Below are 26,516 nucleotides of genomic sequence, written 5' to 3'. Positions count from 1 at the left end.
AGGCAAGGTTGCATTTTAGCTCCCTTTTTGTTCTCTCTATACATCAACAACTTAGATAGTGAATTAGGCAAACTAGGAGTGGATTCCCCCCAGATAGGCTCCCGTACGATCCCCATTTTGTTGTACGCGGATGACGCAGTACTGCTGACCCGTACCCCTAAAGGCCTGCAGAGGTTGATTGATGGATTTGTTAGTTTTATGAATTCACTTGACCTACCTGCAAATTTGAATAAATCCTATGTCATGCTGGCAGGGGTCAAACCATGTAAGAATTTTGTATATAAGATAGGCAACTATAAACTAGGGTTGGTTCAGTCCTTTACATATCTAGGTTTGCTCTTTGATGGGTTGCTAAACTTTAAACTCCTAGTGGAAAATCATCGCTCCAAACTGGTGGCCTCCACGGGGGCTATAATAAACTTTGGTCGGAGGCTGGGAAGGTGGTCGCCTGAACAAGTCATGAATCTATACAGATCAATCTGTTGTTCTAAAGTGACTTATGGGTCGGAAGTTTGGGGTTTCGCAAACACACAACAGATACAGGCAGAGGAAAACAAATACTTTAGAAAGGTCCTTAAAACCCCACAAACTATCCCTGCTCATATCATACACGATGAACTAGGGGGTGAGTACATTGAAGACCTAATAAAAGTTAGACCTCTTATAGCCTGGCTTAAGATCTGGACCAACAATGAGGCAGATCTAAGTAGACAAATCATCAAAGACTGTTTAAAAAGGGATAAAGGACTGAGTATCCCCTGGCTTAAATATGTAAAGGGCACATTTGAGGGTATTGGCTGCTTGAACCTCTCCACCAACCCTGAGGAAATCACTGCCCAGGACAAATTGAGAGTTAAAAAAATATTTGGAGAACGGGTTGCCGCACGTAGGGCTGTAACTGAAGATCAAAAAGTCACAGTGGGTGCTTACAGACTCCTGAAAACAGAGCTAGGAATTGAACCTTATCCTGCACTGACATATAATGCCCAGGATAGATTTTATATGACCCGTTTTAGGCTCAACCTTTTACATCACTTATTGGCCGACCCTTCAGGTTTTACGCCACTGGTTGAGCAGAAGGGTACCTGCGGCTGCGACAATAGGTCTCCGCAGGATACCCTTCATTTCGTATTATGTTCATTTTATACCTTACCCAGGCGTAGGTTTTTAGTGGGTATTTTAAAACAAGCAAAGTTTAAACACGCTAAGGTTGCATTATTGTTTTTGCAAAGGGCTAATGATCCCTATACCCTGTTATGTATAATGAATTTTATCAGGATCTCTGTAAGGCAGAGGAATTCGAGGGGGCGGTGTTGAATGTACTGTTTGTAAGCTGTATATTCATTGGTCAATGGATTGTATTTTAACATTTTTTTACTGTTTTTATGTACTTTTATGGCATTTTTTAAATGCTGAATAAAGTCAAATTGAATTGAAATTGAGTCGAGCAAATCTACCATAAACCCTCGGGACAGGTAGGGTCTTTGGGGCACTTGCTCAAATTTGGGGGGAGGTAGTGAGATTGGGGGGGATGTATGTGTGCAAAGGAAAAATAGAAAAGATGTAGTAAGATCTCAAATGGTAATAGTAAATTAGGAAAAAAGTGCTGTTTTAAAATGCTTCTGGTTAATGTGTAGTTTTAAGTTCCTTCCAGAGGAATAATTTCTCTTAAATGCTCAACTGTGGTTTTCTGCAACGCCAATGGCTTAAACAATAGGATTACGTTCAAGTCAATTTTAGCCTGCCTCAGGGCTTCAAGTGCAAGTGTTTTCTTCTTACAAGAAACTCATTTCAAAACTACTCCACCTCAGTCAAGAATCCCAGGGTAAGCTGCCCATACATTTTTCAAAATGTCTGGTGTGGCAGTTACAGGTATTGCTATATTACTTGAAAAAAACTGGGCTGTGAAATTCAGGGGATAGTGCCAGATTCAGGGGCAAGATGGATTTGGGTTAAAACTTTAGTGCAAAGTTAGATAATACATGCAAAAACCACAGTTGATGGACAGAATGCAGAACAATGTCATACATTCACCCCAGTACAGAGATCTGGGCCTAAATCCATCGTTTTTTTGCACTCCACACCACCCCAGTTCAGACATGGCCCTATGCAAATCAGTCTGACCCTGTGCCTCATGGGAACAGTCCAGCCTGAACTGCCAAGCCATGCCTTCCCTGGACCGGAAACAAGCTTCCGAGGACCGGTTTCTGGCATTCCAGCCGTCTTCAGCCCGGCTTGCTTGAATCCAGTGGTGTGGTTAGATAATACATGTCAGTAGCTATTATGACAGTATTGAAGATTCAACATCAGAATTCGAAAAATGTATAATAACGCAAAAGTGGTAACTGGCCCAATTATAATAGGAGGGGATTTATATCTCTTCGAAATGCTACAATTGACTCCTCACGATTCAACAACAACCAACAGAACAAACCTAAATATATCACCTTTCTAAGAAAGCTAGAAGAAGATCTAGCTTTGATAGACCCCCTGGCACAGTGATCATCCACATGATAAACAGTACACTTGCTTTTCCAAATGATTTCATCCAGCCTCTCAAATCCACTTTTTTTAAATTAAATATCACATTCATTTCATCGTGGTAAGGCAGAAATTTTGACGAATTGTTTCTTGGATCATTTTGCAGTATCAACTGACCTATTTATTGCCAATTGTAATACATATTTACAAAAAAGTTTTGAGGAAAGTAAAAATATGGGTAAATACTTAGCCTAGTCAATAAGACAAAAAATAATAATTAGATAAAATCGATCCTCGACCCAGACACGGACAAAGTAGTCACTCAGCCATAATTAATTCCCACATTTTTTAAACACTATGCATAACTATTCGGGCACGCAGAATTCTGCATCTGAGTCAATCAAAAGTTAGCTGTAAGTCCCTACCCTACCATCGTTGTCCAAGTATCAGCAAGCATCCATAATCGCACCAATTGCTTTAGCTAAAGTGGAAAATGTAATTACCTCTTCCTCTAATGAGAAGGGCTGTGGAAATGATGGTTTACCTGCATGCGCTAATTAAGTTAGCTTTTGGTCACCTTGTTTAATGATATTCTTGGAGGCAATAACATTACTATCTCATTTACTGAGGCTGTGACAGTTAGCTTTCTGAAAAAAGAGAAGCCATCTATAAATCCGAACTCTTATCGCCCGATAAGCTTACTCAACAGCAATTATACATTTTTCACAAAAATCTTAGCAAATAGATTGGCTGCATTAGCTCAAGCTGTGTTTCACGAAGATTCAAATGGATTCTTACCAGGCAGATTGAGCTCCTTTAACACCAACTATTTAGTGCAGGCAATCGATTTTTATTCCGCTAACAATACCAAGGCGGCAATTATAATGTTAGATGCGGAAAAAACTTTAGATCTTGTCCAGTGGGAAGTTCTTTTCGCTATTATAATCAGATTTAAATTTCCATCGAGTTTTGTGCATTTATTAAGAAACCTTTACAAAAAAGATGAAGCAAAAAATATAATTAATTTAAAACCAGCTGGACGAGTAACCACGCGAAGGGGATTGCCCTAAGTTTCCCATTCTTTTTTCCTTGTTTATCGAACCGCAAGCTTGTATAATTCATCAAGATGCCAGCCTTCTTCCCCCGGTCATCGGAGCTGAAAAAACTAACACTGTTTGCTGATGATATGATATTATAACTGACAGAAGAGGTAAGTAATATTAAAAACGCTATCTCCAAAATAGAAGAATTTAAGGGTATAGCGAGATATACAATGAATCACTCCAAGTCTGAGGGTTTGTTATTTAACTGCATCCCAAAAATTTTACCAATAGTAATGCAGGCTCATACTCACCTACTACCCCAATCAGATACCTGAGTGTCTTCGTTACAACCGATTTTGGCGATCAATTTCCCTTAAATAATGCCTCAACACTAGGGAAGGTGCGCAGGTTATTAAAAAATAGACAGACGTTACCAATGACTATTACTGGTTGGGTCTCATTGGGTAAAATGAATATTCTTCCCTTATTTTTATTTATATTTTGCCAACGTCATGATTAAGGTGCAGCAATCTTTTTTGAAAGAAATTGATGTAGTATTACATTTTATATGGCTGGGTAGGAATCCATGGATCAATTTTCAGGCACTGCAATTACATTAGGAAGGAGAGGTCTGGTGCTTTCTAGAATGAAATTGAATTATCAGGCAGTTTTTTTGAACTTATTAATTCAAGTTGCAACCTCTAATAATGATCATAATTGTTTCTATTTAAATAGAATCATTATAGAAGCAAGATCAACACTTTTCTCGTTTTTAAAAATCCCCAGACTCCCGAAAATATCCAGAGATAAGATGCCACATGTAATGATCTATAGGTTCCATAGAATTTGGCAAGAGTTCGACGTCCCGAGATTTCACCTTAACTTACATTTAGTCAATTGTACGGCTTTAGGGCTATGCTGGAGCACTCTGCCTATCGGGAAGTGAGATGGCCTTGGATATCATAAGCTGAAGGGCTTCTTTCAAAGTAATACATTTATGCAAGGGAATCAATTGTTAGGCATCCATCCCCTTATGAGTTTTGATTTGCGATTTGGTTTTATTCAAATTAGAAACTTTGCAGTGCCCACAAAGCAGGAGATCCGGTGGTAGCCGAAAGCATTAGTAAAGTGTGGTATTGCCATGTCATGCCTGGAATCGGGAACTCTGCTGGGTTCCAGATTCCAGGGAGGACAGTTAAGACCCAGGCTCATCGTTATGACTGCTCTGCTTACTTGTGAATAAACTACCTTTTCACAAATCTATAATCTTCGAAGTAACATCATTTCACTGGCGACGTTTGGGTAAAGAACGAATATATGAGCCTGGAGTCCCTACCTGCAACGTTGGAGTGTGCGTTGCGTATGGAGGATCACGAGTCGTCTGCTGTTTTGCTGCAGGAAGACGGCGCTGAACAACGGACAGGAGCCGAGTTGTCTTCGTGAAATCCCCGAGGTTGTGTGCCCGTCCGTGGGTAAGAAATTGATTTTGAGGCAGTTTCCGCTTCAGGAGCCCGTGAGCGCGAGAGTGGTCTGCGCGTTACTAGCGCGAGAACCTGTCAGCGCGAAAGCTCGTGCGCACGCGCGTGACGTCACAGTGTGTCAACACGCATTTTGACGCACGGCGGCCATCTTTTGGGCTATTTTCAATTGCATATCATTGCAGATGCGTGATATGACAAGGAAAACATATCGTATTTCTGGTTATCTTCACGAAATTTAGCAAAGACTGCGCAATATTCGAAAAAGAAAAACTATACAGTTTTACTATGCAACAATAAATGAAGATATGAAGTAAAAAAAAAAAAAAAAAAAATATCTTCAATTCATTCATTGCAAAACTCATTGACTTTTAACTTAAAATTACACTTGCACTATGGAAGGTTTCTCTGCTCCTCCACCTTTTCTACCAAATCCAGGTGAACCAATTTTGGAATGGAAAAGGTGGAAAGAAGGTTTTTATGCATACATAGAAGTTATTGGTGGTGAAGACTACACAGATAAAAGGAAACTAGCAATTTTAAAGCACTGTTTGGGCGCAGAAGGAAGACATGTCCTAAGTCATCTACCAGTTGAATCACCCAATATAACTTCTTCTGAACAAGTGATAGATGTTTTCGAAGAAGCAATCAAACAGTTGGACAAACAGTATATAAAGAAAGTCAAAAGTCTTGAGTAGGGGTCAATTACCGGGTGAATCAGTTGACTCATTTATGAATGACTTAAGGATTTTAGCGTCTAAGTGCAATTATTCAACATTTCACGATCAAATGTTGCGTGATCAAATGGTCCATAAAGTTGCCAACATCAAGCTGCAAGGAAAACTTTTGGACACAGAGGATCTAACTTTAGACAAAGCATTAGATATCGCGCATCATTTTGAAAGCATGAATCTTGGCGTAAAGGAACTTACTGAAAAAAAATCTGTTGAAGTGAATGTCATTAAAAAGTCTAATTTTGAGGAGAAGAGTTCTTTTAGAAGCAAGAATCAACCATTCCAAGAGAGGAGAGAGTATGCATGTTTCAAGTGCGGAAATCCTGACCATCTGGCTAATGACAGGAAATGTCCAGCTATTGGACAATTTTGCAGATATTGTAGATTAAAAGGGCATTTTAGTAAAATGTGTAAAAATAAGAATAGGTTTAAAGGTAAAAGTTTTGTACAGAGAAAAGATTCTAGTGAGCAAGTTAATGAAATAGATGATGATAATTTAGAGGAATAATTTCTTTTTGCAGTATATGAAATTAATGAATGTGATAAAGATTCTCCATACTGTACCGTTGATATTGGGGGGAAGAATATCAATGTCATGGCAGACTCTGGTGCTAAACGTACTCTCATTGGCGAAGAATGGATAAAAGAATTTCCAGGGTTAAAATTATCTCCTCCCGACGTAAAATTGCTTGGGTATGGGAGGAAACCCATTGATATTCTTGGTTTTTTTACAACATCCCTAAGTTTTAAAGGAAAAACCATTAATTCCAAGGTTTACGTGGCTAAGGATGGTTCATGTTTATTGGGGTGGCCTCAACAAAGGGACTTAATGATAAAATTGGATCCCAACCATCCTGATCAAGTACTCGGTTATTCAGACCTAGTAATGAATGTAGAGTCTGATCTTGGCCATGAGTGTGAGAAAAAATGTCCTTCTGTGTTTTCCTCTTCTGTTTTAGGTCTCTTAAAGAACTTTGAACACAAAATAATTCTTAGGGATGATGCCGTACCTAAGGTTCATAAAGTAAGGAATGTGCCTTTACATTTAAGAGATTCTGTGAAGTCCGAACTTAAGAGATTGTGTGAATTAGATGTTATTGAGGAAATAGAATCTTCAGTTTGGTTATCCCCGGTCGTTGTTGCTCACAAGCCCAACGGCAAAGTAAGACTTTGTGTGGATTTAAGAGATTTGAACGACAATGTATGGGTGGATAGACATCCATTGCCCAATATAAATGAAATGTTTACAAAATTGAAAGGGGCATCCATTTTTTCCACTTTGGACTTGTCTAATGCTTACCATCAGATTGCATTACACAAGGACAGTAGACATTTGGCGTCTTTCATCACTTCAGAGGGTGCTTTCAGGTACAAGAGAATGCCCTTTGGCCTGATATCGGCATCTTCTGTCTTTCAAAGAGTGATGCACAATCTTTTTAAAGATTTTAAAAACGTCTTATACTTTCAGGACGACATTTTGATCTTTGCATCCAATCCATCCGAGCATTCTGAGATTCTGTATAAAGTTTTGGATGTGTTGAAAAATAGTGGTCTCACTCTTACAAAAGAAAAATGTAAGTTTGGGGTGTCTTCTGTTGATTACTTGGGACATACTATCAGTAAAGATGGCATTTCCCCAAAATTAAATTTAATCAAGGCAATTGAGTCGGCTCCGGATCCTGTAAATAAGGATCAGCTCAGGTCTTTCTTGGGGCTTGCCGAATATTACTCAAATGTATTCCTCTGTTTTCTGATAAAACTGTAAATATGAGAAATTTGATGAAGAAAAATATTCATTTTCTTTGGGATGAGAACTGTAAAAAAGAATTCACTTTGTTGAAACAAAACATTGCTTCTGCACCTGCTATGGCAACGTTTGATACTGCTCATGGTTCATTCATCATTACAGATGCTAGCAATGTGGGGATCGGTGCAGTTTTAATGCAGCGCCAAAAGGGTAAAATGGTAACAATTGGGTTTGCTTCAAGACCTTTGAGAGATGCAGAATGTAAATATTATACTTTGGAAAAGGAAGCTCTTGCTTGCTGGTGGGGCATAGAATATTTCCGCAAGTATGTGTATGGTACTGTTTTTAAACTCTGGTCTGACCATCGTCCTCTAATAGATTAATTTACTACCAAAGGTTGTGGGAAAGCGACTTCAAGAATTGCCAGATGGCAATACAAACTTCAGGATTTTCATTTTAAAATTGAGTATATTCCAGGTGTTAGGAATGTGTTAGCTGACTGCTTATCTAGATTGCCTGTGCCTGATGACAATGTTGTTGAAGTGGAAAATGATGATGATAACATTGTGTCAATTTGTGAAATTTCTAAAGGTTGTATCCGTGAGGATACATGGAAATTGGCATGTAGTAGTGATCCTATTTTCAATGAGATATGTGGTTTTGTAAAAACTCAGTGGCCACGCAAGGACTTATTGTCTGATAGTATTCAACCGTTCTTTCTTGTTGCCCAGGAGTTATCCGTAGTTGAGGGGATTTTATTCAGAGGTTTACAATTGGTAGTGCCTGGTGAATTACGGTCTCAGATTTTAGAAATGGCTTATGAGGGTCACCCTGGAATGACATCTATGAGAAGTGAGTTTTGGTGGCCAGGGATGGGCAAGTGTATTGAAAGGTATGTCAGGGACTGTATGGATTGTTGTTTAAGTGACAAGTCTCAGAAGCATGTGGTGTATGAACATCTCCCTGTTTCTAGACCTTCACGGGTTTGGGAATGTGTATCTTTAGACATTGCTGGTCCTATGTCATTCAACAAGAGCATGATGTATGCTATTATCTTGGTTGACCAATTGTCCCAATGGCCTGAGGTAAAAATGGTTTCTAGTATTACGTCCGGCGTGGTGATCAAGTTTTTGAATGAAATATTCGAAAGGGAAAGTTTCCCTGAATCTATTACAATGGACAATGGTGTACAATTTGTCTCTCAAGAGATGAAGGAGTTTTTGACATGTCATGGTATTAGACACAAACGTGTGTCAGTTTATTATCCCAATAGTAATGGCATTGTAGAGAGATGGATCAGGGTGTTTAAAGAGGGTCTCCAATTAGCCTTACGCAGTGGGGGTGATTGTAAACAAACCATAAGTGAGATTCTGTGGTGCTACAGAAATACTCCTAGAAGCATGGGTGATCTCTCTCCTTTTGAAAAGATGAGAGGGAGGATGAGTGTCTCCAACATGAGCCAACCTTGGATGAGATTGCTTGATTCGAAAAAGGCTATAGATAGTGATTGTTCCTCAAGTGATAATTCTTCACCGTTTAATGTCAATGATTGGGTGCGTGTTAAGAAGAGCAGACTAGTCAGGTCAGGGGAGTCACGATATTCAGATCCTTTGATGGTCAAGCTTGTTGGTCGACAGGTTGTTGAACTTTCTGATGGTAATTTGTGGAATATGTCTAAGGTGGTAAAAATTCCGATGTGGTTGTGGCCTAAGGAAGCAGCTCCAGAGTCTAGTATGCCTTCCGGCTCAAGATCCTCCAACAGTGCTAGCAATTGGAGGAGGTTCTCTGGTTTAACGTCACTTCACAATGTTCCTGAAAATAAGTCTGCCTGTATTCCTGTCTCTGAAACTGTTCAACGAACACAGAGGAAATGTATCATCCCTGCGCGGTTTAAGGATTATCATCTTTATAGATAATCCGTTTCGTTTCTCTTACCATGTGTTTTCTCATTATTGTTGTTTTTGTTTTCATATTCTGTAATCCAAATATGCTTTGTATATCAATTTCTGTTCTTCCATGTTTAAGTTATAATGTTTCTTTATTTCTCTTTACGAAGGGGAATGTGTGGCATTGCCATGTCATGCCTGGAATCGGGAACTCTGCTGGGTTCCAGATTCCAGGGAGGACAGTTAAGACCCAGGCTCATCGTTATGACTGCTCTTCTTACTTGTGAATAAACTACCTTTTCACAAATCTATAATCTTCGAAGTAACATCATTTCATAAAGCTTTTTTTGTATCATTCCTAAAGGGTGCAGGCAATTGGTATTGCATACTATGTAAGAACTATGTAAGAGGTTATACCTGCTTTCTTAAACTAAATTGCATCTCTCAACCAGGTGTAAGATCAATGCATCCCATTGGAGAGTCCACAACCAAGTGAACTCCAAGGCCATTCGTGCAACTAATTACACGGGAATGTCCTTCTTCGGTAGAATGATGTTGGATCATACTCCGCTATTTGTCAACAAAATGCATCATATAGCCTCGCCAGCATGCTTTAGATGCAGAAATGAAAAGGGAGATTGGCTTCATTTGGGTTTTACTTGTCCTCTACTGTATAATTTCTAGAAAAAGGTATTCTCATTTATTAGTCAAAGGTTACATTTGAATCTAGTGCCCGATGGCTATGGCGCTCTGTTTGGCATACATCCCAGTATCAGAAGTTCTGCTTGTTCCTGACAGCTGGGTAGATGATGATCCTAACACAGAAAACCTTATTTGATGCCACTTATAGGAAAAGCACATGCTTTCTGGCAAAAAAGCTATCTCCTGGGGAATCTAAAAGCCCTAGATACTTCTACCCTGGGTACTGCTGGAATCCACACAATGTTGGAAAAAAGGATGAACATTTGGGGTAGATACAATTTGTGGAAAACATTCTTGAAAGTTTAAGAACAAGTTACCCCAAACAACCAAAAAAGAGTTAGCACGAGGGGGTGGGGAAGCCCTAGCAGTCTTGTGGTTAAGGACCAATACGGCCACAGAATAGGATGTGACAATTGTAATATAGAGGCTTCTTGCATCTCCACCAGCACGTCTGGGTGGGTTAGATATTTCCTCCTCACACTTGTAGCGATCAGCCATTGTATCATTTTAGTTGGAGGAAACCTGTCCTGGTGAAAGTACTATAATTGTAAAAGGCACAGAAAAATGTCAACAAGTGAGCTATGCAGGGTCTAATAGTGTGACCTGTTTGATTTTAACCTAGTAGGTAAGGGACACGAATAAACATTTAAACCCCATTATTGGCCTACTCTCACATAATATTAACACTTTAAGGTTTGCCAACATTTCACTACTACGTTGGTATACATTTTGTTTCACCATACATGAGCACTCAGCTCCCCAAGATTTCCTCCCAGTGCTAGATGGGGGACCCGATGAAAAATACCATAGTATGTGTGCAAATGTAGGTGGCGTCTATCATGCTATAATTAATTATCCTTGATGACTAAATTATAGTGGTGGGCTCATGAAAAGTAGGGAACCAGACTTCATATTTCATTAGTTGGCCATTACAATTGTCTTTAACATATAATGCTTTTTAACATATATATATTCGAAAAACTGCACTGAAAATGCACCTTTTTGCTTTCCCCCCAAACTTTTCTTGGGAAGAGACCCTTCCTCCCTATTTCTTTCTTGGAAAATGCTGAGCTCGCCTGCAGCGTGTCTCCTCGGTGGAATTTAGAGTTCGTTTTAAAAAAAAAAGCTGTTTTGGGTACCCAGGCCAGCCCTGCTTTAAAACAGTGTGTTATTTCCAGAAATGTAAACTATCTAAATTCAATAGATATTTAATCCCAAACATTTAACTGATATTTGCTGGTTCTAGAACTAATGGAAAGTGCTGCAAATACTCACATAAAAATTGTAATATATGCTGAGAACCTTTGCCCAGGTGAGATGCCTTACTAGCAACTCAACGATCCATGTAGGCATGTCTAATTGCAAACACAGGAAGCTTCACCTACTTAACATTAAGTGCAATCTATCTAAATTAAAAATAACGATATCAATGAGGAGCATTAAAAAAAACATTCCACTTATCTGTCGTAAATTAATTTATGCAGACTAGGTCCCTGAGAACAATTGAGACAGCTCTCCCTGTTCCTTTCTCTTCGTTAAGACTAGGATCGGGTCAGGTAGCTGCGGATTTCTTTTTTTCTATTGGGACACTAGATGGCACCAGTACATCACACAAATGCACTCGCCTATGGGGTTTCGATCTAACTGACATTGTTGGACTAAATACACATATGAAAACATCTAACACTTTACATACATTAGAAAGCGCTCTTTAGCATGTTTACATTCCATAGACCATTAGGCTAAAACAACTTCAAGCAAAAGTGATTTAAAAATCTAACAATTTTTAATGTGTTCATGAGCTTTCAAAAAACCTCGAAAGAGAGTAACAAAACGTTCTATCCACCTTTTCGTTTTTTTTGTTTGACTATTAGTTAAAACAAGTACACAAAGTATTTTGGTGGCATGGTGGTCTATATGTTCTGTAGAGTTTTTTCTTTCTTTTTAAGGGGGGTGGGGGGTTGAGGTGAAGGAGAGCTGCCAGAAGAAACAGAATAATACGAAATTAGAGATATACAGTTTGGAGGAGGCAAAAGGTTCTCTGTATTGCTGGGTAGATCAGTCAGTTCATAAAAAGTCAACTGTGTATTATCTATAACTTTGGTGGCGTTTGGTGACTGAGAAATACATTGCACATAAGAAAATATATTGTACTTTTGTTCAGTACTTTAAAGTTTTGTTTAGAAACACCAGGGCAAAGGGGGAAAGTAATTATGTACTATGAGGATGGGTGCTCCGATATTCAGATTTCTTTATGTTAAATGTTTTTGAGACCAGTTCGCTCCTTCCATCTGTACAGTTTGAGTTAACATGTATTTCCTCTCCAACAACGTTAAACATCTTGCAACCTCTCAGATCGGTGGGTCCCTATAGAGTAGACTGTGCAAAGCTATGTAGTTGGGCCTCCCCAACTATCTTTTGCATCGGCTTCAATGCCATTTAACATCAGGCAGGGTAAACACGTCTTGGAGCACTGTTTTCATGCCAGGCCTCTCTGCCTCCAGCTCCACTGGCTACCTATCAAGACAAGGCTTTATTTCAAAGCCATGTGCATCATGCTCAAGTCGATCATTAACTAGCTCTACTTTTCTGAAGGCACTGCCCCCTTCAGTTTTACCAACCTGCTGGTTCGCTTAGATCGGTCAACAAGCTATTCCTCAGAGCTCCTGACTCTGAATGGCACCGATGTGGAGGTTGGAGATTCTCAGTTCTGGCCCACTCCTTCAGAAACTATCAGCCTGATTCATGAAATCCGAATTCTGCGATTTTTAAATAGCGATTTACAGCGAATCGCAATTTAGAAATCGCAGATCGGCATTCATCAAAATTACAGAGAAAATAAAGCGATTCGCACGCGGCCGCAAAAAGCGTTAGCGATTTTCTAAAATCGCAGAAGAATCGCTATTTCCGTCAACATCCGTGTAGGAATTGCGATATCGCTAATTGCGAGATCGCTAAATGCGATCTCGCAAAATCACGAGATCGGAAAAACAGGAAGTCGCATTTCGAGCACAGTGATGACATCACAACCAGGAAGCAGCCAGTTCCCACCCCCATTCAGAACAGTGAGGCTGATCTCGAGGCTGCATCTTACTGAGCTCCTTCCAGGACACCTGCAAACTTGCAAATCCTTAACTAATCTCACTGCAGCAATGGCAGAGGAGGCTGTACCAGGGCCCAGCGACACCGGGCGCAAGTGGAAGATCAAATTCTCCGAACAGGAATTGGAGCACCTGATTGATGGGGTGGTTGATAACCACCCAAAACTTTTTGGAAAAGACTCCAGGAGGGTGCCTGAGGCGGAGAAACGCAGAATCTGGCTTGGGATAGCGGCAAACGTCAACTCTGTGGGCTTGGCACACAGGTCGCTGGAGGAGCTGAAGAAGAGGTGGTACGACCTCCGAGGTCGTGCCAAGGAGAGGGTGGCAGAGAGGCTGGGCGAGACCCTGGCTACTGGAGGCGGAGAACCTACAGTCCCTCCCAACACCCCCATGGAGGACCGCGTGGAGGACACTCTAGAGCCAGAGGCGTGCATTGGGGTCATCAATCTGGACTCATCCCGCTCCACCCAAGAGAGCCAATGTAAGTGGCATGCGACTGCGACCCTGTCCCCTATCAATGGCCATGACCCTATAGCCTCCCATAATCTTCCAAAGTCATGCCATCCATGCACATTAGGTAATGCCCAAAAGCATTGTGGGACATGTAGTCTGCCCACAATGTACAAGTACCCCAATGCAGCCAGACATGTCCCAAAGTATGCAATGCCACAGCCAGTCAGGGAATGTCATCCAGCATGCATGTAGCAACTGCACGTGTGACAGATACATGCAACTAATGAACGTCCACTTCCCCTCACACGTGGCGCTGACAACAGCAGCGACAGCGACAGGCTGCTCATTGACGAGCAACCAGAGGATGCCGAGGAGGTGCCAACAGCGACACATCCTGCACCAAAAGGCGCAGCACCTATCCCCGCAGCCAGGGCAACACCATCTGCGCCACCACCATCAGGAGCAGCACCTATCCCCGCAGCCAGGGCAACACCATCTGCGCCACCACCATCAGGCGCAGCACCTATCCCCGCAGCCAGGGCAAGACCATCAGCGCCACCACCATCAGGCGCAGCACCTATCCCCGCAGCCAGGGCAAGCCCATCTGCGCCACCACCATCAGGCGCAGCACCTCTGACAACCTCAACTCCACCACCAGCTGGACCCTCTACATCTGGTGCAGCTACTGCGGTGACAGTGCGCACACCCACTGTGGCCAGCCAGCAGAGCAGGCATGGCAGGGCTCGCCAGCAGAACACTGCACGCAGCAGCAGCAGGGGGATGGATGTGCGCGTGCCAGGCTTGAGCATAGAGCGCTGGATGCTACGCATACACCAACTGCAGGCACGACGGCAAGGGGCAATCCAAATGCAGCTCCACAACATTGGCCGCAATGTGGCAAATGTGGCCGACAGGATGGACCGCATGACGGCAGCCATGGAGGCCAACACTGCTGCGCTCATATCGCAGCGCAACACCGCCCGCCGCCGCCACCGGCAGCTACTTACGCGGCTGTCAGCCTATACCTGCTCTAACTATGTTATTGGGAATGCCACCTCCCAGCTCTCGCGACGGTCCCTGGCGCAGCAGCAGCAGTTGATCCAATACTGTGAGGATGTGGCACGAGTGTTGGAGCAGGTCACCACTGCCGTACTGGCACTCCATCCTACTGGGCCAGGCAATGTCGGGGGCATGATACCAGCGAGGGCACCTCCAGTGTCAGCAGCCTGTCTGCCTCACAGGTTGCCGTGTTACGACGCAGCACCAGGCCTACTGCAGGTTCACGTTCCGTGGCAGAGGAAGAGCCGGAGAGGCGATTGGGTGCTGCGCGCCAGAGGCGCACTTGAGTTTCATGTACATTTGCTGGGACATGCTGACGATACAAGCATGTCCTGTGTTTTGTTCGCTGCAGTATGGCGCAATACTGATTGCATAGAAAGGATAGAAACTTAACATTTTTATTGTCAATTGAACAATAATATTTATTCTTGCATCATACATCGGCCTCCTGTCATTATTTCCATTTGCATGCAATTGTGAATTGTTGGGTGAGGGGAGTGGGTGCACCAGAAACTGTTCATTGTGATGTGGTTGCGGCGTCTGTGTCCTTCAGCTGGGTTCTCCCCGCGTGCATGACGCACATGTGCAGGTGGCCAGTCGTCCCCTTCCGACTCACTGCCAGAGAGGTCTACAGGTATCCGGCGCTTGGTAGCAATGTTGTGTACTATTGCACACACAACCACAATGCGGCAGCACACATCAGGACTGTAGTACATGGCCCCACCAGTCTTGTGCAGTATGCGGAATCTGCTCTTCAGTAGCCCAAATGTCCTCTCAATACAATTCCTTGTGCGTATGTGTGCTACATTGTAACGCCGTTGCTGTGGTTTAGCAGGGTTGAGGTATGGGGTGAGGAGGTATTCACGGAGGGCGTAGCCACTGTCACCTGAATGAGAGGAGCAGAGGGTGAGTGCCTGTGCAGCGCAGCTACTTCATCGCAGTGTGACATTGTGGGCAAAGTGTACTTACCAAGTAGGTGTCCTTCCCCAAAGTCTCCCCTGGCCAGTCGTGTGTGGAGGCCGCAGTGCCGGAATATGAATGAGTCATGTGTACTCCCCGGGTACTGTGCCACTATGTCCGTGATGTATGTCTGAGCATTGCAGACCATCTGGATGTTGAGGGAGTGGTAGGACTTGCGATTGCGGTACATGTACTCCGTTGCAGCTGGTGGGCAGATGTGGATGTGGGTACAGTCAATGCCCTCCTATCACATGTGGGAAATGCGCAACATTGTAGAATTGATGCTTGGTCTCATCCAAATCCTGTTGGCTGGTGGGAAATTTGATGTGGTGGTGTAGCTGGGTCAGCATTGCGTCAAGGAAACTCCCTAGGCAGCGGGACATGGTGGGCTGGGATATCCCCTCAGCAGCCGCAACTATCCCCTGAAAGCTCCCGGAGGCCAGGAGGTGCAGGCTACACAATACCTGGACATGTGTTGGCACGGCATTGGTCCGCTTTGTTGGGTGCTGCATCAGGGGGTCAAGGTCCTGAATTAGCTTGATGATCATTGCCCCATTCAGGCGGTACTTTGTGTATATTTGCTCTCTGGTTTGGCCCAGCAGGGTGACCCGCTGGCGGAATATCCTGTCCTGGATTCTGCGTCTCCTCCATGCTGCTCGCTGTAGCCTTCGCCGCCTGACCACCATGTACAGTCCTGGCATTCTGACACTCCTTATGCTGATGCTGCATCTCCTTAAGTGTGTTTGGTCAGGCCTGCACCAGTTACTGATTGGCCAACGTTTTTTCAAACATTTTTTTACAATGGCTTTGATGGTTACCACCTGCTTTGGGTTGTCCTTAAATTGCGCCTCGCAAACAGCGATTTTGGGTTTTTTCGCTAATAGCGATTTTTCATGAATACCGATTGCGATTGTATTGCGAAATCACTATTATTTTCGCAGATTCCGTGGTTTATCGCTAATTCCGAATCGCTAATGGTCTACTGCCGGGATTCTGCGAATCTTTTAGCGATTTCGCAATTCTGTGTTTGCGATTTCGCTATTTTCGTGGTGAATACCAATTTAGGAAATAGCACCCGCAATAGCATTTTCGCTGCTATTGCGAGCGCAATTTTGCTTCATGAATCAGGCTGTATATTCCTTTCCTTCTCTCTTTCATGAATGATGATCTTAATTCGCACATGATTCTGAAAACCTGGTTAGTTGCTGCTCGATTACAAATTCTGCATTTTAGGAGCCCTCAGCCTCGATCCTCCCTAGAAACTGAACTCCCTAAGGGTGCACGTGCTTCAGAAAGTAACAGAACCTTGTAGTATTATGGGATGGATTACGGAACTACAAAAAATGGGGCATGCACACAAAGACAAATTTCTTCTGAGTGCTTTTTCAAATTTGGTTAAAATAATGTCAGCTATTTTTTCTGTAGTTGTAAAAACAAAATGTATACAGCTCTGGTTAGGCAAGTGGCTTACGGCTGACGACAGAATTATTTAAATATATGTGGCTAAAGGATTCGAAGCTGGAAGCTAAACCTTTTGCTCTGTGTGACGTTTTCCACTGTGGCTTGATTTTCGAGGACTCCTGCTATGAAATTCCGGACGTCACCAAGGAGAACACTCCCTAGCCATGGTGGGTGCCATCTTCGCGAATGAGAGCTAGGGCAATCCTCAGAGAGGTGGAAAATATTCTATTTCCTCAGATAAAATTGCCAATGTACCCACTAGGTTTAAAATCTACAGATAATCTGTACATTTTTTTCAAAGCCCACATTGTAGTGAAATGTAATGTATCGCTACCCTGTAACGTAACCTAAATTCTGCACTGACACCACTATATGTACTGCATCCACGGACAAGCCCTGTCCATAGTACCAGTTGCTACTGCTCCATACTGATATTGTGTGTGGTCACAACAATACATTTTGGATTGCATATAACGTTGGCTTTATATAATGAATCGGCACAGAATGTTCCCAAAAGAAAATATGTCCGCTTATGCTTGATCTAGCAATTCTGCAGGCCGATTGGTCAAGGGAGGGAAGTAAGCATTAAGAAGTGGGTTCCAAAATATGTATTTTAATTTAAATTGTGAATGGGAATTACTGATAAGCAAGAATGCACAGAGGGGGCTTAGGAAATGCCCAACGTCATGCTATACGGCCAGTGTCGGCTGGGAGCTGGGCGGATAAACTGCACCCTCCACACCCAGTCACAAGATATCGCCATTAGAATGGCATTTCCATTTACATCAGGGACACTTGTGAACTGCGGACAGGTACACAGAGGGATTGATCACTTTTGACTCATGGTTTATCTTGCATATCTCACAAAACTACAGCCCAGAATATGTAATCCACCGAGCCCATATCTAGCCAGCTTCTATAGACATCTGTATACATCGATGTTGCCACTGATAAAATATGTAAATTAGCTGTGTCTTTTAGTTTGGGGTTTTATATTCAATTTCAAACATCTCTTTACTTCGAGTTGGCCATAATATTTGTCACATGTCTTTTCGGTTTTAATTCCCTTTTCTAGTGCTCAGCTTGGTCAAGATTTCCTTCTTTCGATGATCTGGCCTGCTTTGATTTGGTTCATGTGCAGCATCAGTCTATCGGCTTCAAAACTCTCCCAGGGTGATTTGTGCGTGATATAAATTAAATAATAATAAAAACTCTGATAAATTCCTTTCAGTAGAGATACCCAGACAACGCTGCATTTGTCTACACAATTGCCTATCTGGAGCCACAAAGAACCAAGTGCCATGTATTATATACAATTTCTGCAAGTCCTGATTTTTTTACAGCCAAGAAACACTTTGCATCCCTGGATTACTGAGGCCGTGATAGGAATGTTAAAAGGGAAATTAAAAGCTGCAGGATGCAGTATCCGCTTCAATAAAAATCCTGTTCAGACTGATGGTGCCACACATGAAACGTGGCCACTTGGTTGGTATTCTAAATGTGGCATGATTGCGCAGCACAGCCTAGGCTGTGTATTTGGTTTCAGGTCGTTGATGTGGAGAAGCGTCTCTGGTCTTCTGTTATATTTAGATTATTGCCTCTGCTGAAAAATATTTGATTTGATGACCTCTCTTACTTGGTAGCCAACAACCGTCCTGGATCAGACAGAAAGCCCACATTCTTTAGAAAAGGTACAGGGGTTGATGTTTTTCAACTGACAGAGATTAAATAATTCAGATAGAAAAAAAAATCTATTTAAAAGGTTAAAAATACTTTTGGTAAATCTGTTCAGAGATTGACTCTAGCCAGAATCTTGAGGGACGAAAGAAGCATGTGTTCACTAACAGATGAACAAATGCTTCTTTCGTCCGTCTTTGAACATAGCCGAACCTAGGCACCCTCAGAATACATAAAAATGAGAAACCTCAAGAATCAATCAATTTGGAGAAAGCTAGTGGAAATTGAGAGCTAGTGGAAAAACATAAAGCATTACTGAAGGAAACTAGTCATGTGAACCAGAGAAAAGGGTAACATTTAAGAAAAAGGGTTAAATTGAAGAAAACGGGGGACATTTTTCAGGCAAATCAGCTACCACTTACGAAGATTGTCCTTGTGGCCAAGATCTTGACGACAGCCAATCAGAGGGTCACTTGTCTCAAACGCTATTGCCAGTTCTATCAAAATAACGGTTAGACGCTGCTGGCATCTACCAACACACAGAAATGACGACCAAGTCCATAAAAGCCTAAAATAATTAAAAGGATGGCATTTAACAGCTTATTACACTGAAGTAGACTACGTGTCTGCAGGGTGATGACATAAGCTATGGCCTTTGATAAGCAAAGAAACATCGAATGCGAGTCAACATTTTGAAGGATCTCCATGGTCAAGGGACGACTTGTTCTGCAGTGATGGAGCACCAACGCTTTTAAATGACGAAACATTTGGCAAACGGAAGCACAGAATTATAGCCTTCGAAGCGGCAGAAGTGAAGCCTGATGGTCTACTTTTCTTAAATTTGGTATCAAATGATTAGGAGGTGAAGAGGAAAACAACATTCATATTATGGCATCTCTCCTCACCAACGTCACTGTTCGAGCAACAAGAAAGATAGCAGATACCAAAAAAAGACAAGACAAAGACAGGCAGGTGGCAAAGATGGCAGATTAATGACATTGGATTCTCAAGACTTAACTCTCTGGAACCATTAAACTCAAAAGATAGGCATAACAAGAAGGTAGCTTAAATCCTTATACCTTTATCCTCCCAAAATGGAAATTTAAATGGGCTGGGCGAACAGTGGTGCTTTGACCCCTGCCCGAGGCCTTCATGTTATATCCTCTTAAGTGCCATTGAATGTAATCCAGCCTCGCTTTCTCCTAGCTGCTCAGCCAGAGTGAGAGATGGTATTGGAATGTTGGTGTGACTGTGAAGAATGGAATGCCTGGGTGCCTTTGTGGATGAGTGGTGACAGTTGGAGATTGGCTGTGCAGCAGGAAGGCTGTTCCTGGTGGTGCTGGTGTAAGAGCTGGAAACTGGGCTGGAGAGATGTCTGGCAATTTGAACAAAGTGTTGTGATCTTATCTAGGACCCTAAATAAATATTCCCGATTTATGCCTGTATGTGGTTATAACAAATCATACCCTTATAAAGGCATAAGAATCAAATCCATATTTAGTAATAGCCAATGCAAACCAAATACGGCAAGGCTACTTCCTTAGACTCCTAGAGAGCACAACAAGTTCTTTCAACAAACTAAACCTCCAGCAACCTGGGAATTCCCCATGCTTTTGTTTTGATTTGTCCTAGAACTCCTGCGAGCACTGAAAGAACGGCCAGTTCTTAGTGACATCTTTTATTGACGTCTTATGTCCAACCTTACGTCGAACACGGCACCTTCCAGGTATAAATATACCAGCGGTTGCCTTAAGCAACACACGGTGGTGTGGAGCAGAGCGGCTATCTATTTATCCGAAGCCCAGCTGATGAGAGTGCCGAAGGAAGCCATCCCTCCCATTTGACGCACTGAGAAAGACGCTGTCTTTTTCTCCTGCCGAGAAAATCCAGCTCCAGTGTTTCCAGTCACCCTCGCGGGTTACTGGGAGATCGAGTCCTCAGAGCGGGATACAGGACCTCCTCCATTCTAAAACCAAGGTACGGAGCTGATTAGACCCGTAGAGAATTCTTGAGTCAGATTCTTGGCTAAAACTAACTTAACTTAAACTGCAGCTCATTTACTCCCTCCCACGTACTAGACTTAGGTTAGGTACACCGGGGTAGGCGTATTTAGAAGCACCAGTTGAGTACGTTTAGTCAAACTATTATCATTGTATGTAACTGTGTATATTTTATACCTTTTAAGTATCATATAGCTCAGAAACCATATCAATGCTTTCACAGTATTATTTCATAATACTCCTTTTACTGAACGCACTTGACTTTATAACAAGTATTGCAATTGTGGCAATTCATTTCTCTTGCATGAGAAAGAAGACTGCTCAATAAATAACACCTTTTATTGAAAACGCCCGTCTCTCTATTTCTCTGCACTCTGATGAAACTAAGTATGCACAATTGACTGAGTGAAATAGCTATCTATTGTTTTCACACGACTCTGGAGATATACTCCTTATTCTCGGGGAGCAAAGTTGTCAGGTTTATGCAGTTGTCAGAAGCTGAATCCCTTCTTGTCTAAACAGGGAAGTTCACTCCTCCCTGTTCATTCGAGAACGTTTCTAGTGACCTCTGAGCTAGCTGGCAAACCTAAATTAAGTCTAACATATTCAATAGAGACCTAGTCGACCTCAGTCCTACGTCTAAACTATCGTTTATGTTATTCCAATGCGCAGAGCCTATTGGGAAAATAGGACCTACACTACAAAGGACCTATGTGTACTCCCAACCTCGTCGCCAATTTGTAGTGAAGTATTATGTAATAAAGGTCAGCAGACTGAAATACTTCATGTGTTGTATTTGTTAGCCACAGCTTCAGCAGTCCCCAAGTAACTGACTTACAAGGCATCTCTCAACCAACTATCTACATAAGACATTCTACATTCCAGCATTGCATCACTGGAATGTAGTCAACATGAGATCACCACACTATGCATTTATAATAAAGAAGTCAATGAAACTCTATCAGGCGTTTTGTGTCTACCTGTGCAAGGGCACAACACTTACCATGGGGAAAAGTTTTCGAGGTGGCAAGGGAAGAGCAGCAAAAAATACTGGAAACTCCAAGGCATCCTGAGGGTTGTTGAGAGAAAAGCTCTGGAACGTTAAACAGTGCAGGGATACTTGACGAGTGCTAGAAAGCAAAGGGACATTGAAAGCTGATACAGGCAGACAGTTGCTGATGTGCACAGGTCTGCAGACATGTCTGATGACCATGACAAAGGAAGTCAGTCAATCTCGAAATGAGAGGCTGTATCCACAGAGCAACTGTAGGCCCTGCAATAATCTGTTTACTTGATTTGAGGGTATAAAACAACAAATACAACTCTACAGTACCAGTCCTATTAGATGGAGCCAGCTATGCCTACAAGGAATTTTGTTACGCAACTACATGAGTGTATTTGATCAGATCACTGTATCACTGTATTGTATCAGATCCATGTTGTATGTTCGGTCAACCTGGAGACATGAACTTCCAAGCCTTTAGAGCACAAGGCCCATTGATAGAGACAATTATAGATATGATAAGAGAAAATGCGTTACTCTGTTATGAAGTGGGTTAGCAGACTGTCCAAATTATCAAAAACGTTTACAGTGCAGTGCAGATCACTAAGGATACTATCTGGAAAAAGGAAAACCAGAAGAAGCATACATTAATCACTATAGACATCTAGAGGGCACTGATACTTATTTCATGTTCAGTTTCCAAATCGAACTGCAATCTCCAACAGGTCTTTATTCGGTTTGTTTTAAAACCATCAAAGTATACAAATGCAAGTACAAATACAACTAGTTTTAAAAGTATTTGATCTATTAAGAAAAGTCATCAGACATATCTAAAATCCATAAAAAAGTGCAATCTACATTCATGTGTCTTCGAAAGCACTGTTTACTTGCTTGTAGCTGATTACTAGTGATCCAACAAATGATCAATAAATAAACATATGCATTCTATCACATCAGCACCAATATTAAGTATGAAAGCCTGCCGACATCGAAAGTTGACTGACCAGTGACTGTTGAATGCTTCAAACCAGTTGCTTTTTAATGCAAGCTAACTCACCTTTGACCTTCCTCTTGGTTTCTTCATCTGCAGTTTTGGTAGTCGGATTATTGAATGCTTTCAAGATGCCAGTTTGAATGCGCTGCAAAGTAAGAATAATATGATTTTATCCACTGACAGAAACCAGGTGCACACAGTGCGAAACAACTGCGATGACAGAAAATAATTGAGCTAGAACAGCAAACTAAGCATGGCGAGAGAAAGTTCCTACATTCTGCCATGTTGCAGATCTGCGTGGTGGTGGCGGGAGATGGATGTTAGGCCAGGTCTTTGGGGGTCTATGAAATTCAGAAGCAAGTTGGCAAACTTGGAACAAGTACTGGCTGCTGCCACTGGAACCGCCAAAACTAGATGCTCCTGCGCAGGATTGGATTGGGATTGAAAATCGGCCCGGGCACGCCAAAACAAAAATAGGCCCATATTTGCATAATCACTCCTCAAATCAATGCTTTGGCGTAATCTTATTAAAAAATAACTTTAGGAGGGGGGGGGGTAAAAAAATGCATGCGTTAGTTTACACTGGTGAAACAAGTGAGGCCACTTCTACTCAAGCCCCCTGCTCCCTCTCAGTATGTGCACACATTAATGGGCTGGCCAGCAAAAGAAAGAAAGTGACACCTCTGCTTGTTGCTAAAGGGAGGTAATGATCGCCCATCTGTCTCTAGAAAGTCCACTCAGACACCCACTGGGTCGCTGGTTGAGCCTGTATTTGAACAATAGACACAGCGCCCAAATGGCCCCCCTGACTGCTAAAAAAAAAAGCAGCCCACAGCAGAACTCAGACACCGGCCCCTCGGGCATTGCCCGAATGCCCGTGTTACCAATCCGACGCTGCTCCTGCGTCTCTATGAACCCAAGTACCTAATTTTTAGGTCGAGACTGGGCAGCGCATGTGCTGATCTGCGAGGCATGCTGTATTGAGGTATGGCAAAGAAGCTATGCCCATTTCCTGCCCATCTATTTATTTATTCCTGTTACTGTCCTTGTGAAATGGTTGCTTTTCGTTTGTGAATAGGCCGAGTAGTCCCTCCTTGGTACTGCCTTGTCTGCATTTGTAACCTTCCATAACGACTGGATTCTTCACTTGTGTTGTTACACAGTCTGCGTTATGTAGTCAGTGAGCACTATTTTCTGTAATGATCTAACACCTATACCACTCACGACATCACTGCACGCATTTATATTATTAGTAATGTATTTTATTTTTTAATAGCACAGCATTCCTTAGTGGCAGCCCCACCTTTGGTTTATTTGCAGCACCAAAATGCGGCCACATGTTTTTTTTACTATTAATTCACCTTTTGGTTGTTGTTTTCAAGTGCCCATGCTACGCTTTCACATTAATAGAGGCCAGGCCTGATCCTTTAGAGGAGCTGTGTCTAAAGAAAGGTGGGTGGCCACTATTAAAATGAAACCACGGAATGGGGCGCTCAAACAAATGCTTTTTTGGGTGAAAGCGCCCTATAGCGCGCTTTCACTTTAATAGGGGCCACGGACCTTTCTTTAGCCACCGCTCTTCTAAAGAAAGGGGCGAGGCCTCTCTTAACGTGAAGGCATGGCATGTGGCACTTGCAAACAAATTAAAATTGCAATGAAATATTTATTTCTTTATTTTAAGGTTTTATAAAGTGCTGGCTAGCCCCAGAGGTATCAGAGCACTTTACAGAAGCAAGAGCAAGGCACATATCCAAGGAGCAATGGATACAAACAAAATACAATAAGGGATGTGAGAAATCCAATAACAAATTCGTATCAAGACACAAATCTAAGGATTAAAGGTTACATACCGAGGGGGTTGTTGGTGGGGATCCATTGGCATAGTAGGTACCTGGCCTCCCGTTGGGAGCTGGCGATACCCTATTCCGCGACAGGTACTTCAATGTTTGTGAGGTATGGGGTTGGGGGGTGGTCAGGTAGTTGCGGGTCTGAACTGGGGCGTTGGAGGGATGGAGATGCTGTTGGGGTGGTGTGGGGGAGGGGTGGGGGCTGAATGGGGGAATGGGGACGTTTGCACAGTGTTTTTTTGGGTCCTATTGACGTGAGATGGGTGTGTGTGGCCTCTAACGCACAGGATGTCTGATCTTCTATCCATGAATGGCGGTTGAGGCTTCCGAATCAGGCCTACAGAGGGCAGCTATGCGTGTTATGAGCTGGAATGTGCGGGGGATGCTGGACAAGATTAAAAGAGGGGCAGTCCTGCGACAGGGGAAAAGGGATAGAGCTGATGTGTTGCTGCTACAGGAGACCCACCTCATGGGCTCCGAGACCCTTAGCCTACAGAGATATGGCTACCAACAGGTGTTTCATGCGGGGTTTGTGAGAGGATCCCGGGGGGTGGCTATCCTGGTGCATCGCAGGCTGTCCTACACTCATGAAACTCAGTGGATTGATATACAGGGCAGATATGTGTTCATTCAGGGCAAGATAGGCACTGAGCAGATAGTCTTTGGGAGTGTTTACGCTCCGCCCCCGCTGCAGGGTGCCCTTATAGAAAAGTTATTTGGTGTATGGGCTGAGATCTCTAATGTTATGGCAGTAATAGGCGGAGACTGGAACGATGTGATAAATGCACGGATGGACAGACATAGGCTGGGGGGTGAGGCGCCACCAGACACACCTACTAAACTGAATGGCATGGCGAGAGGTATGGGATGGGTAGACGCATGGCGACACCAACACACCCAACACTGTGAATACACATACGTCTCAGCAGTACACAAGTCCTTCTCTTGGATTGATTACTTATTTGTCCCCCACGCCTGGGTTGGAAGGGTAGATGCCACAGCGATACTGCCACGGGGCTTATCGGACCATTCTCAGGTAGTGCTTGGCCTCCTTCTTGATAGGAGAAGGCAGTCTTTCCGATGGCGCCTCTCCACATGGCACTTACAGCAAGAACCCTATCAGTCCCATATGAGGGAGGCTATTGCTCACTACTGGAGCGATAACGAACACCCCGACGTGGGTGCCATGACCCTCTGGGAGGCGCTGAAACCCATGCTTCGCGGGGTAGATGTTGCTTGGTGCGCTGCCGCCCGCAGGACACGTAGGGAAGACCTGGCTAAGGCGGCGGACCAAGTCAGAGAGCAGGAACACAGATGTAGTGCTGGCGGGGGTGAGGAAGACGTACGACAACTCTTGCTGACGCAGCAGTCTTATGCTTCCTTGCAGTTAGACGAGGCTCGACAGTTGTGGCTAGCGACTCAGAGTAGGATCTACCAATGGGGCGACAAGTCCAGGTCGATGCTCTATAGACTCTGTCAGAGCACTTTTCACGCGCAGTCCCTACCATGTCTTCGAGATCAGTCCGGGAAACCTATGACGGCCCGACGGACCTAGCGGCCAGCTATGCACGATATTATGAGGCTCAATACGCCCCCCCGGGAGCTCCTCTCGCCAAGCGATATTGATAAGTTCCTAGCTGATCTTCCGCCACGATCGATTTCGGATGACGGGCGGGCTAGACTTGAACTTCCCTTGTCAGCGGAGGAACTAGGTACAGCCCTCGGGGAATTGAATACAGGCAAAGCCCCCGGGCCCAACGGATTCCCTTGCGAATTCTTTAAGAAGTTTCACCTCCAATTGGGTCCATACTATAGCAGAGCATTAGAGGCGGCCAGAGAGTGTGGCCGACTCCCGAGGGACTGGCGGCACGCTGAAATTGTGGTCTTCTG

General features: G+C 43.2%; 1 protein-coding gene across 1 annotated transcript in view; it reads right to left on the bottom strand.

Annotated features, from left to right (window-relative positions):
* The window catches only part of USP45 (ubiquitin specific peptidase 45), a 2,087,971-nt gene that overhangs the window by 569,413 nt on the left and 1,492,042 nt on the right, over positions 1-26,516 (bottom strand). The window contains exon 10 of the mRNA XM_086926622.1: positions 22,843-22,924. Coding sequence (XP_086782748.1) covers positions 22,843-22,924 — 82 coding nt within the window. The remainder of the gene's footprint in view (positions 1-22,842; positions 22,925-26,516) is intronic.

This window comes from Lissotriton vulgaris, chromosome 6 (assembly GCF_964263255.1).
Source record: "Lissotriton vulgaris chromosome 6, aLisVul1.2, whole genome shotgun sequence".
In the NCBI taxonomy this organism is placed as follows: domain Eukaryota; kingdom Metazoa; phylum Chordata; class Amphibia; order Caudata; family Salamandridae; genus Lissotriton; species Lissotriton vulgaris.
Note: the sequence above shows the minus strand (reverse complement) of the source record. Positions and strands in the feature narration are given on the sequence as shown.